General features: G+C 47.6%; 5 protein-coding genes across 5 annotated transcripts; 2 read left to right on the top strand and 3 right to left on the bottom strand.

Annotated features, from left to right (window-relative positions):
* Positions 1-27: 27 nt before the first annotated feature.
* On the bottom strand, positions 28-489 carry N7500_007176 (DUF167 domain-containing protein; the record flags this gene model as incomplete). The annotated part of the gene is made up of 2 exons (XM_056678320.1): positions 28-192; positions 274-489. The coding sequence occupies 2 exons, from the start codon at positions 487-489 to the stop codon at positions 28-30; spliced, it is 381 nt and encodes a 126-aa protein (XP_056533320.1).
* A 213-nt stretch (positions 490-702) lies between these two features.
* On the bottom strand, positions 703-2,974 carry N7500_007175 (uncharacterized protein; the record flags this gene model as incomplete). Its single annotated transcript, XM_056678319.1, has 8 exons — positions 703-1,448; positions 1,507-1,962; positions 2,033-2,060; positions 2,111-2,225; positions 2,287-2,431; positions 2,497-2,777; positions 2,855-2,878; positions 2,940-2,974. 8 exons carry the CDS (start codon positions 2,972-2,974, stop codon positions 703-705), a joined length of 1,830 nt encoding a protein of 609 aa, XP_056533319.1.
* Positions 2,975-5,763: 2,789 nt separating this feature from the next.
* On the top strand, positions 5,764-7,129 carry N7500_007174 (uncharacterized protein; the record flags this gene model as incomplete). Its single annotated transcript, XM_056678318.1, has 3 exons — positions 5,764-6,260; positions 6,311-6,635; positions 6,689-7,129. Coding segments are annotated over 3 exons (1,263 nt in total), but the record flags the coding sequence as incomplete, so codon positions are not given.
* Positions 7,130-9,165: 2,036 nt separating this feature from the next.
* Positions 9,166-10,826, top strand: gatA (4-aminobutyrate transaminase gatA; the record flags this gene model as incomplete). The annotated part of the gene is made up of 4 exons (XM_056678317.1): positions 9,166-9,416; positions 9,467-9,502; positions 9,554-10,716; positions 10,780-10,826. 4 exons carry the CDS (start codon positions 9,166-9,168, stop codon positions 10,824-10,826), a joined length of 1,497 nt encoding a protein of 498 aa, XP_056533317.1.
* Positions 10,827-11,312: 486 nt separating this feature from the next.
* On the bottom strand, positions 11,313-11,955 carry spt4 (transcription elongation factor SPT4; the record flags this gene model as incomplete). Its single annotated transcript, XM_056678316.1, has 4 exons — positions 11,313-11,386; positions 11,460-11,512; positions 11,624-11,821; positions 11,878-11,955. The coding sequence occupies 4 exons, from the start codon at positions 11,953-11,955 to the stop codon at positions 11,353-11,355; spliced, it is 363 nt and encodes a 120-aa protein (XP_056533316.1). The 3' UTR covers positions 11,313-11,352.
* Positions 11,956-12,045: the final 90 nt, after the last annotated feature.

Here is a 12,045-nt window from a genome sequence, read left to right as displayed (position 1 = left end):
TGAGGCTCTATAGATTCGAATTTTACGCTAGGAGTCTCGCGTCTTGACAGCGGCCTCCAATCTTTGCGTGGCACGCTGCAAGTATGCTTCTTCGCCGTCGTTTCCGATCTGCAGATCGGTCACACACAAGGTCTTCTCTCGTGATTTCGCGCCACGAATAACTTCCACACTTGATTTGGGGACTTTGAAGATCTAACAAATAGTCAGATAATTTGTCAACTTGTTTCATAGACAAGACGGGAAGCAAGGGAACACATCAAGGGTAATTCCCACCTCTGCGAAAATGTGCGACACTGCAATATTAGCTGCCCCATCGCGTGGGACAGCAGCCACAGAAAGCTCTACTCTATCAATGCCCACCTTTGTAATACCTGTACGGTGAGCAGAAGAGTTTGGCTTCACATAACAAGGGATGTGGAGATTGAATGTTTGGGGAGAACGCGGGGTTTTGCTGGCGATGAGGCGAAGAAATGAATACGAGTTGGACATTCTTAGTTGTGGCAGGACGAATACTACATTTAATTGTGGAGGAAGAGGTTTGAGTAAATTGATTGAAGCAAACTAGAAGTGGCTGACGATAAAGTGGAAGAGATAGTCTCATGGTCAGCCCTAAACGGTCAAACCACACCATCTGAAATCCAGGGGTACAACCACGAGAAAAGCAATCAGATCTTGTAGATCATTTGGCATATTGAACTACCATCAAACATGTTCGGCGTGACGTTCCTCCTTGTCGGCATCAACATTCTTCTCTGGAGCAGGAGCTACGGCGTAGTCCTGAGTGGTCTGGTAAAGTTCCGGGCAGACCGCATCCTTACGCATCAGGACATATCTCTTGATCCACCACGGGAGGACCTGGGTAAGTTGGTATTTGGCGTGAGTTCGAGTCGGGACGCCAAAGACATAGTCCAGTTCCTCAAGGGAGCGCTGCATGGTCTCTGGCATAAACAAGAAAATCAGAGCAAACGCAACAAGATTCAAGCCGGCATAGAACCCGAAGGCACCCTGTGGAGTGAGTGCTCGCAACATCCACGGGAACGTCAGTGAGAGCACAGAAGCCCAGAAGTTGTTGGTCGCAACAGCCCATGCCATTCCAACTTCACGGTGGGACAACGGGAACACCTCGGCAGAGTAGGTGAACGGAACGGGTCCCTCTCCGGGGGAATAAAATGCGTCAAAGAGGTAGACGAAAAAAGCAATCAATCCAATGTGCGCATTGCTGCTTTGGGGAATCCAGAAACAGAACCCAGCTGCGAGCAGCGTCCAGCACATCTGCGGGAAGGTGAAAAGTAGCAACCCTCGTCTGCCAAATGTATCGATTGTCCATACGGCGGGCCAGGCAAACACGAAATTGATTAGACCAAACCCGAATGATGCAAGAAGTGCTTCGATGTTGGAAGCGCCGGCCAGTTGGAAGATGGTCGAGGAGTAGAACGAGATGATATTGACTAGAAAGCAAGGATACAATTAGCTCAATTCATCCACTGTGTCGACTTTTGTACTTACTTCCACACATCTGCTGGGCGATCATCACAATGCCAGAAGCTTGGACGGCACGACGTAGACGGGCCACCTTGAATAATTCGACAAAACGAACGAACATGTTATCAGTCCTAGAGAATCCCGACTCGGCAATCAACTGCTTCTCCATCTCCAGCTGGGCATGAATCCGATACAAATCCCTAGCGGCCTGCAAAGGGCTGTTCCGTAGTTTGAGAAGAGACGCATATGCTTTCTTGTGGTTTTTCTTGGTCATCAGCCATCGCGGAGACTCAGGACAAAACCAGATACCAAGAATTAGTGGCACGGCTGGAATAAATGCAGAGCCTAGCTGTAGTCGCCAGGCAATATCACCGGTTTTGGCCACAGCGAGATTAGCACACGTTCCGAGAAAGATACCAAAGGCCGTCCAAAGCTGCCATGACATGACCAGGCCGCCACGAATGTTTGTGGGTGCGCTTTCTGTCAAATGAAGTTTAGCTTGAGCGTTATTTTCATGACTGGCTGGTATATAAGAACCAAAAGAACACACCAGCCGAGTAAACAGGAACAGTGACTTCCTTGAGACCCATGCCAAGTCCGAGAAGTACACGACAGGCAACAAGCTGACCCCAATGCTGAGTAAAAGCGGAGCCCAGGGGGCAAGGAGGCTAAAGATTGCGGCCAGGAAGATTGTACCACGACGGCCGAGGATATGGTTCAGGGGGTCGGAAAGCCAAGCAACACTGTAGAGTGAGAGATACATGTTAGAAGATTGCTTGAATTTCGGAGAATTCCATCACTCACAAGAGACAAATGGTGATGTATGGGGACGCATTGATAAAACCAACAATCCACTGGTTACGCTTGCAAGTTTCCGGGTCAGGGCATCGAGGCGAGTTGTTTGGAATGCCAAATTGAACATCGAATGTCAGATTAGCGCCGTTGGAACCTATGAGAGACGTTAGCCAATACTGAGTCTGAACTTAAAAAAAAAAAAAAAAGTATTGTTCTGACCAGTCTGATCCCAGCCTTGAATAGCTGCCGAGATCGAGTTCAGGATTATGGTGTAGTACAGGGCAAACGGGTGTTTCCAGCGTCGAGTGTGCTCCTCGTAGAGAACACGACGGTCATCATCATCGAGTTGAGAGATTTGACCAATCATTGCTGGGGACTGAGCAACCAAAGCCCCTTTCTTCAAGAGGGGCAAGCTGTCCTCAAGATCATATTCGGCAGCATAGGCGGTCACATTCGCCATGAGCTGATCGTGAGTGATTCCAGCGAGGGGGTTCTTAATTCTATTGCGTATCAGTTTGACCTGAAGTTCAAGGAAAGAGTCACCTCAATGAGCACAGATTCGTGCTACGCTACTTACTCCCCCGTAACGTTCTCGGTCATTCTAGTTGACTTGTCAGTACCAGAGCTCGGGATCAAATGGTGGTCAGTGTATGGTTACATACCCCCCAACTGCATTATTTCTGGTCGGATCAGGCATTTTGATGCCTGGTGGCTTTCTCTTGATGAAATCAAGTAAAGCAGAGGGACTGTTGTGGACTGCTGTTGCGAAAGTTGATGAAATGGAGTCAAGCTCTGAAAGTGGCTCAGAAGTTGAGAAGGTGAAGAAGAGAAGATTTAAACTGAGGAAAAGCAAACGAAAAGAACTTAAATGGAAGACTCAGGTGGCAGTCAAATACAAGCAGGAAAGGGTTGTGATTATGTATGCACCTACCTGATTTTACCTAAGTGAACAAATATTGATGCGATTCAAGTTGTCGGACACCCCAAAAGCCTTAATGCGTGACAGCCATGTTAGCCCTTTGTGTGAGTGTACAAGTGCTACACTTCTAACAATCTATCCATCTTTCCAGTGCCCCGCTCCCACTAACCAGCCCTATATTCTGAGGATATTTAGGGTTGTTCCCACCAGTAGACCCTTGTAAGACCTTCCAGATAGAGCGCCATTGGGGAAAATACCAAGGCTTATCTGGAGACTGCTTTGAGGATGGAGCTTTCAGATGGCATGGTCAATGACTTTGGGTCAAGCCTTGGAAGGGTTTCAGCTCATACAGTCAGCAAAGCGACACAAAAGGCATCTAGAAGATGGCTCGAGTTACGAGAACGTTGCACCACGTTGGAGCATGGTATAAAAGCATATGCCCAAGCAAAAATCCTCGATCTCTTCAAGTTATCATATGACCTGTGACCTTCTGAGTGCGTGGCATCTGAGCTAAAAGGGTATACTGTTGAAACCTTGAAATGTTGAGAGTATCAGCAAAGGTTTAGGGTCTTACCGAGTATAGGGTTCTCCAGAACCATACATGACAGTACTACCATAGACTTGTATAAGAGGTAGGTCGGCATGCATGTTCAGTCGCTATTCAGCTATCAGTGAACTTTAACTCGAATGTGCCATGAAGATCATAGCGCGTTGTGCTACACCATAGACTGGTCCCAGAGTTGTGGTGCACTGTTCCACGGCAATTCCTACACTTGTTACTTAGGATTCATACTAGGTACTCCCTGTCATTGTTTCTAAACCCCAATCAGGTGCACGTGCTTCCTTGCTGGCGGTGATCTTTGGATAGACTCGGCGCAAAGTATTGTATAAAGTTCTGAAGGGGGAGAATAAACAACGATAAGAACTACATATATACCTGTCTTGTAAGATGAAGGATAAATTTGAAGCATTGAAGCAGTTTCTGATTGCTAGTCCGACACAATCCTTGAAGTACTTGCTTTAAAATTGACTATGTGCTGATGTAGTCAAAATATGCTCCGCGGGGATTGGGGGCCATGGCCAGTTTTACTCTCGCGGAGGAAAACCTGCGGAAGAAGCTCGACCAGTCGAAGCAATTATTGATCGTTTGGCAGCGGAGCCTCAAAGAACAGGGGTGTGCTGAGGTATATTTGATGACCTTCAACAATTATGATGACAAGTGTAGACAGCCGCTTCTACGGCCTTATTGTATCTTATAGGGCTTTTAGGTAGTCTTTTAGTAGCCTTTACAGTGGGATTCTCGGATATTTATCCCAGATATCTTCAAGATTTTTTACCCCCTTTGCAGTATTTTATAGTTAGACGTCAAAAAAAGGCTGAAAAGGCAGTTCGTACACAAGACTTTTCTGTGTATAGCTTCTGATGTCAAAACCAACCACATGTGGAGAAGTGGATATGCTCAGCATGCAAAATCGTAAAATGCAGTATGCACTTGTATTGAAAACATCAATGCATAATGAAATCACACAAGTCTAGATCTAAGCACTCTATTAAAGCATACGGAAAATTAGCGGGCGAAAGGGGTCTTATCTCAAACATGCAGCCCTGGGGGATTAGGATTCCCCAACGTGGCTTCTTTAAGCGGGCAAAAGGCGATTTTTTGCGTCCTTTGCGCTTGTATTCGCCTCTTTTCTTGGCCCGACCTATATTCTTTCATGTGCCAGTAGCAGGGGTTTTATATTAAACGCCTCTGAAGAGTCAGAGTTAGATGATCATGCGCAAAGTGGAGAAAAATACGAGTCGCAAGATGAAGTATACAACCTATATCCCGGGAACTTGGTTGTTCCAGAATCGATCATCACAATTTCTACTCCATACTCTCCACTCTGTACAACTAGATTCAAGATTCAAAAGATCTCAAAAGATGGCCTCGGCTCACCGGAGGCCCGGGCGTCGGCCACATGTCGGAAAAATCTCCGTAGTTACATTTATACGAGGTCCATGCTTTTGACTTTTCCACATTTCAATATGATTTGGTGCCTGAAGCCAGGGGTCTTTAACCTCTCACAAGCCTCAGATCACAGACCCAAAGGCTCGGGGCTGAAAAGGGAACTATGGGGCCCTGTATCCACCTATCGTCCATCGCATCCCACTTACCTTCGGCCATGTTACCATATTTGATATGGCGTCGACTTCGCTCTACGGAGTGTTTCTAGGGCTCTTCTTTGGGAAAGGGCCCTTTTGATATTGGTTCGCTTGTTCTTTGGTCGAACTCTCTCTCCAATGATGTCTTCTCCAGAAACTTTCTCTAATCTACTTATGCATGTAAAACGGAGGTCTCGGCTTACCATCCCTGTAAATAATATCTACCCCGTCTGCCTAGTGATACATTTAAATTCTCTTTCCACAATTTATCCAATACACTTGTGTGGGGTGACTTTCTTGACGCTCGTTCTTGGTCGATTTTTCCCATTGCTGGCGTGGGTTATGGCGGTGGCACTTGCCTAGACAAGTTGTCTATCCTTCTTTTACTTTGATCTTTTCTTTATTTTTTGCTCGGAGAAGACCATGAAGCTCCCCCAGCAGACATTGTGAACTCATGGCCAACCCCAAACTATATCAATCCTCCCACGCGCGGGCATGGCGTCCTTGTCGTCAACATCGTCTGTTTCGCCTTCACATTTCTGGTTGTCTCCCTCCGATTATACACTAGGCTCTGGATCACATGCAGCGCGGGGATTGATGACTTGCTTATCGTTATCGGCCTGGTGTTCGCCATCGCCATGGTCACGATCACATCAGTCGCAACTGAAGATTGGGGCATGAACCGACACATCTGGGACATTGAATTGGTGAAACTTGTCACTGTCCAGAAACTGAATCTCTCCTTTCAGATATTGTTCTCTTTGGCGTCTTGCTTCACCAAGATCTCTCTACTATGGTTCTGTCGACGACTCATCGCGAACAGCAACTTCGGGCTGTATAACCGGGCGTTTATCCTGGCCATCGTTTTCGTTGGGGGCTCTAGCTTGCTGTTCACTCTTATTAGCATCTTTCAGTGCTCGTGAGTTACCTTGTATAATGGTCTTGGGCCGTTGCTAATGCTTCATATAGTCCTATCCGCGCATACTGGCAACTGAGCCCCACTGGATCATATCACTGTATGAATGATGGTGCAATTGTCTTCTCCGCCAGTGTGATCAACATTTTCACCGATTTTTTGGTCACAGCTTTACCAATGCCATTGATCTGGAGTCTGAAGCTCCCCGCTCGTCAGCGACTCGCCGTGATCTCTATATTTGCCCTCGGAGTCGTGGTTAACGTAGCGGGCTCTGTCCGGACAGTATACGTGTGGAAGAGTATGGTAGTCGGCTATGATGCGACCTGGCTTGGCTGGCCGGTGCTGATCGCTGCCGCAGTGGAAATCAGTCTGGGATTGGTGAGAAACCAACAGTCTTGGTACTCAAGATGTTTAAGACTAATAATCAACAGATCTGCTCTTCAGCCCCAGCCCTCCGTCCCCTCATTGCAGCCTTCCTTCCCCGCCTCCTCAGTTCAACCCGCAACATCAGCTCCTCCTACAACCAACGGAGTCGATCCCACAAGCTCTGGTTTTCAACCGGCCGCTCCCGAAACTCCCGTGTTGTCACCGATGAGTTGCACCAGTCTGGGTACACCAGCGATCGATTTGAAATCATGCGCACCATTGAAATGGAGAGCTGGACTGAGTCACGACTCGCAAGCCATGATAAGATGGGCCACGGTTATGATATTACGTCTAATAACCACAGCCGCACTCCCACCCCTGCAGGTAGCATTGAGATAAAGAGGGGTATGGTTCATGTCTCTCCGGCAAGTGCTGGTTCCTCTGTGTCTGGGCCGGGTGATACGCATTCTCCAACTTCTCCCTTCGACGATCGGCAATCGCGTTAATCGCACCGCACTGTTTTAGTACCTTCTTTTCTTTCTTCTTTTCTTTTGTATGAATATTTATGTCACTTTAGCCTGTATGGCTTGATTGAGCTTGGAGAGATATTTCACATACGACACACTTTGTACATTTATACGAAGACTATAATGATTCGGATGATCACTTGTTTCACATATAGACGGTAATTGTATTCGATGATTTCAGAATACATTCACATGTCTCGCCCCGCCATGTATACAAACATCGGATCTATATGACATATTATATACAGGTAGATACGTGCGCAATCTGGCGGGGCATTTTCCAAGCAATGATCACCCTGGACTCCGGGGGTTGACACGTCCATTACCGATCTGACCGTGCGCTGAGCTCACAGTCCTACGCTAGTTTCAACCTTACACGGTAGGGTAGATTATGATCGGCGCATGGTGCTTTCAAGGATGGTCAACTAGGAAGTCTTGGATCTTTCTTGGCTACATGTATCTGTTCAATGCTCAATGTCGGCTGGCTAAATTATTTCACACATTGAGAGAATTGGGAAAGAACTTTAAGACTTTCCTTCTAGCCAATGAGATATCTAGGTATATAGTCTCCATAGTGATGTCAACCCCAGTACAAGTTGGGTGTTACTATGGACATCTAGAAGATCCAACGAAATAATAAGTTTGACAAAAAAAAGCTCGTATTACCTGCCATTGATAGCCAAAAATAAACATAAGGGTATGTGAGTCGTCAAACACAATCTACCTAGGTGAAGAAAGAAGCAAAAAGTGATTGGTGTTATTACCGCCAACCCATATTTGATGATGTTATTCTAGACGTAATCTTGGAATCTCCCTCGATGGAAAAAAAACTATATGATACTTCGTATTCAGCGTGACATTCAACTATGCATAAGAGTATTCTCAACACTGATGCATCACATCACACATTTTAAAATTATTAATTTTGCAAAAAGAAGATCTCGTCAATAAAAACAAAAAAGATCTGGACTTGCAGGGAATCGAACCCTGGACCACTCCCATGCTAAGGGAGTATTATACCACTAAACCACAAGCCCAGTTGATTGGTTGGTCGTGGAGATCATTGCACTAATAGTCAAAATAAAAATTGGGGTCAAGTCTACCTTCGTTAGCCACCAAACTCGGTCCATACTTCCATGAATGAGATGACTTGAGTCACTAGAGGCTTTCTAATACTTCGTCTTAGTATTTCTATACTAAAAGGGCGAGTGTAGCTTTACATTGTGTGTTTGTTTATTGGGATCATCAAGCGATATATACATATATATATATATATTAATTAAGATCCCGCTAGAAATTCCAGTTTGTAGAACAATATATAAAGTATCGATTCAATGCACTGTCAGATAGAAAGGATCCCCACGACCTACTAGAAATCACGATGAAAGCCGTCTGCCCTTTGAAATCCACAACTCGCACATATATCTGCTAGCTAGCAGTAGCATGGATAGATAACCGACCTCGGGGTAGATAAGAAAAGCCAAGACTTTAGCTTATCGATGCCGGAACCTTAGGAACCTTGGAATGATCTACAGCAGGGACATGACGATGAGACTTGACTCTTTTTGCCTTCTGTGCGCCACTCGACCCCCAATTGATATAAATGCATTATGTACCCTCCAAATGTAAAACTTTTACCATATAGATTTGACCAAGAATCCACCGGCTTAGACCTTCTCAATTCGTCCAGATACCCCATCGGATTTTCGGCGTTTCGTTGTCGATAGCAGCCATCCGATTGGTCAACGTCACCGAAATAGAAGCAGCATACGCGGGGAGAAGCTATTGAGCTCCAGGATAAGGCCGATAACATTCTCCATCTGCACTCAAGTATAAAACCACCCCGCGCCTGTTGGTCTTCCCTTTTTATTTCTTCTGTCCTACATCTGTTGCTCTCCCCTTGACTATATCTGACTGGATCGATTGACCAGGGTGCCTTTCTTCTACACCGGATAGCTATCAGACCGCTATTCTCTTTTCTTATACTCTCCACTCCATTTCACATTAAAGTCACAATGTCCTCGGTCTTCCGTGCTAGCACAAGGCTGCGCTCTGCAGCTCGCCTCCCGGCAGCTCGTGCTCTCTCTACCACTGCCGGTCTGCGTGCAGCGGAGAAGCCTTACTTCCCCAATGAGCCTACCGCTCCCTCCGTCTCGGGGACAATCCCTGGACCCAAGAACAAGGCCGCCGCCGCCGAACTTGACGAAGTCTTTGACGTTCGCAGCTTGAACATGTTGACTGACTACCACCAGTCCGTGGGAAACTAGTATGGCACGCCCCCACCCACTATCAAGGCTTGACTAACCTCGCCTCTAGCATTGCTGATCTCGATGGAAACAAGCTCCTTGATGTGTAAGTCATTTGCTACAACTCAATTGAAAACAGAGAAGCTGACCCCAGTAGGTATGCCCAGATTGCTTCCATTCCCGTTGGTTACAACAACCCCCACCTCCAGAAGATTGCCGCATCGCCTGAGATGTCCTGCGCCCTGATTAACCGTCCGGCCCTGGGTAACTTCCCTTCCTCCGACTGGGGCCATATTCTCAAGACCGGCGTCCTCCGTGCTGCCCCCAAGGGCTTGAACCAGGTTTTCACCGCCATGGCTGGCTCTGATGCCAACGAGACTGCATACAAGGCGGCCTTCATGTACTACCGCCAGATGCAGCGCGGTGGCCCTAATGTCGAGTTCAATGAGGAAGAGCTGGTCTCTACCATGAACAACCAGAGTCCTGGCTCGCCCCACCTGTCCATTCTCTCATTCAAGTCTGCCTTCCACGGCCGTCTCTTTGGCTCTCTCTCCACCACCCGCAGCAAGGCCATCCACAAGCTGGATATCCCCGCCTTTGACTGGCCTCAGGCCCCATTCCCCCAGCTGAAGTACCCTCTGGAGGATCACGTCCAGGAGAATGCTGCTGAGGAGCAGCGCTGCCTGGCCGAGGTTGAGCGTCTCATCAAGGAGTTCCACAACCCCGTCGCTGCCGTGATGGTCGAGCCCATCCAGTCCGAGGGTGGTGATAACCACGCCTCTCCCGCTTTCTTCCAGGGTCTCCGTGACATCACCAAGCGTACCAACGTCCTCTTCATCGTCGATGAGGTGCAGACCGGTGTTGGTGCCACTGGTAAGTTCTGGGCCCACGACCACTGGAACCTGTCCTCTCCCCCGGATATGGTCACCTTCTCCAAGAAGGCCCAGACTGCCGGTTACTACTACGGTAACCCCGCTCTGCGCCCCAACAAGCCCTACCGCCAGTTCAACACCTGGATGGGAGACCCAGCCCGTGCCCTGATCTTCCGCGGAATCATCGAGGAGATCGAGCGTCTTGGCCTCGTCGAGAACACCCGCATCACTGGTGACTACCTCTACGGCGGTCTCGCTCGTCTCGCCGAGAAGTACCCTGAGCACTTCCAGAACCTCCGTGGTAAGAACCAGGGTACCTTCATTGCCTGGGACACACCCAAGCGTGACCAGCTCGTTGCCAAGGCCAAGTCCTTCGGTGTCAACATCGGTGGCAGTGGCGTATCTGCTGTCCGTCTGCGCCCCATGCTGATCTTCCAGAAGCACCACGGTATGTCAACTTTTCCTTTCCTTGTGCCTTAAAGCCATTTACTAATGTATCTTTCTCCTACAGCTGATATCCTCCTCGAGAAGCTCGAGCAGATCATCCAGAGCCTCTAAACAAATGCCGGCAATGACATTTACAAGTGACCGGGCGTTTTCAAATTGGTTTAATGAGCGTTTCCTCCGTTTCTCTTTTCTTTTCTCTTTTTCTTTTTTGGAGGGTTTATCTTCCTCCCTTCGCTGTCACGACTTTATGTCACTACAAAAATGCCATGTATATTTCTGGACATTGTGCTTCTCAATTGAGTTGGGACTCAGAACGAATCATTGGGGCCGGAGTTCCGCAAGCCGTTTTCCCATCTTGATATCCCTAACCGAATAATCCGGGATATACAATCCCAAGTCCATTGTAAGAAGTAATCAAAATTTGCTGTGTATGCCCTTGTAATCCAATAAATAATATGAAGAAAAGTAGAAGATGCTTCCCATCCGAACTCCGAACGACCAGCAAAATTTTCGAAACCACACTCATACTGCATATCTTGACTGAATCAATGGAGTGTGCGCTGAAAGGTTATTCAGGGCCAAGACGATATAGGCAGGGGTGGGTTCGTGTAGCGTTAAAGTCTTAAGGGTAGGTGTTTCATGCATCTTCCTCGCCAGTGCTTCCGTCTCGCCTGGAATAAAGAATCGTTAGTTTTAAGAGGGAGGACTCTCGGAATCGGTCGAATGAGTTCGGGGGAGACGTACGGGACATATTTAATGCCAGAGTCCTCGAGACTGTTGATAATGTATTCCGGAAGCTGTCCAGGCGAAAGACACAATTAACCATCCTGTGCTTGCTAGAAGAGATAAGAGAGCCCCAGGGAATTGAAAAAGAGCCCCGTTTCTCCAGTAATCAAGTATACACTTACTGTCCCCGTGACCTTGGTCGCATATGTGCCCGGCACGTAGTTATCCAACCGCTGCCAACGAGCGACCCAGCTGGCAGCCGGATCCCGAACAGCAATCAGACCTTCGAAGACCTGTGACGTGCATTCTTGGATGGCATCATTGTTTCCACGGAGCTGGAGGGTGCTCTCGCAATTTGGGCAGCCTTCACGCATGAATTTCTAGAGTAATCGGAGTTAAATTGGCCCGCGGAACGGAGATGAGGAGTTGTTCTTACATTGTGAACTTGGACGACAGAGCAGACCATACAGGCGCGCAGCATGCGCTGCTGATTTGGAGGGGCGTAGAAAGACATGAGGAGATATGAGGAATTGTAGGGAGAAAGAAAGCTATGAATGGGAGTTAGCCGTCAAGTCGTGGATGCCAAGACTCGTTGCGATCGGGG

This window comes from Penicillium coprophilum, assembly GCF_028826855.1.
Source record: "Penicillium coprophilum strain IBT 35676 chromosome Unknown utg000004l_segment0_segment0, whole genome shotgun sequence".
NCBI lineage: Eukaryota > Fungi > Ascomycota > Eurotiomycetes > Eurotiales > Aspergillaceae > Penicillium > Penicillium coprophilum.
Note: the sequence above shows the minus strand (reverse complement) of the source record. Positions and strands in the feature narration are given on the sequence as shown.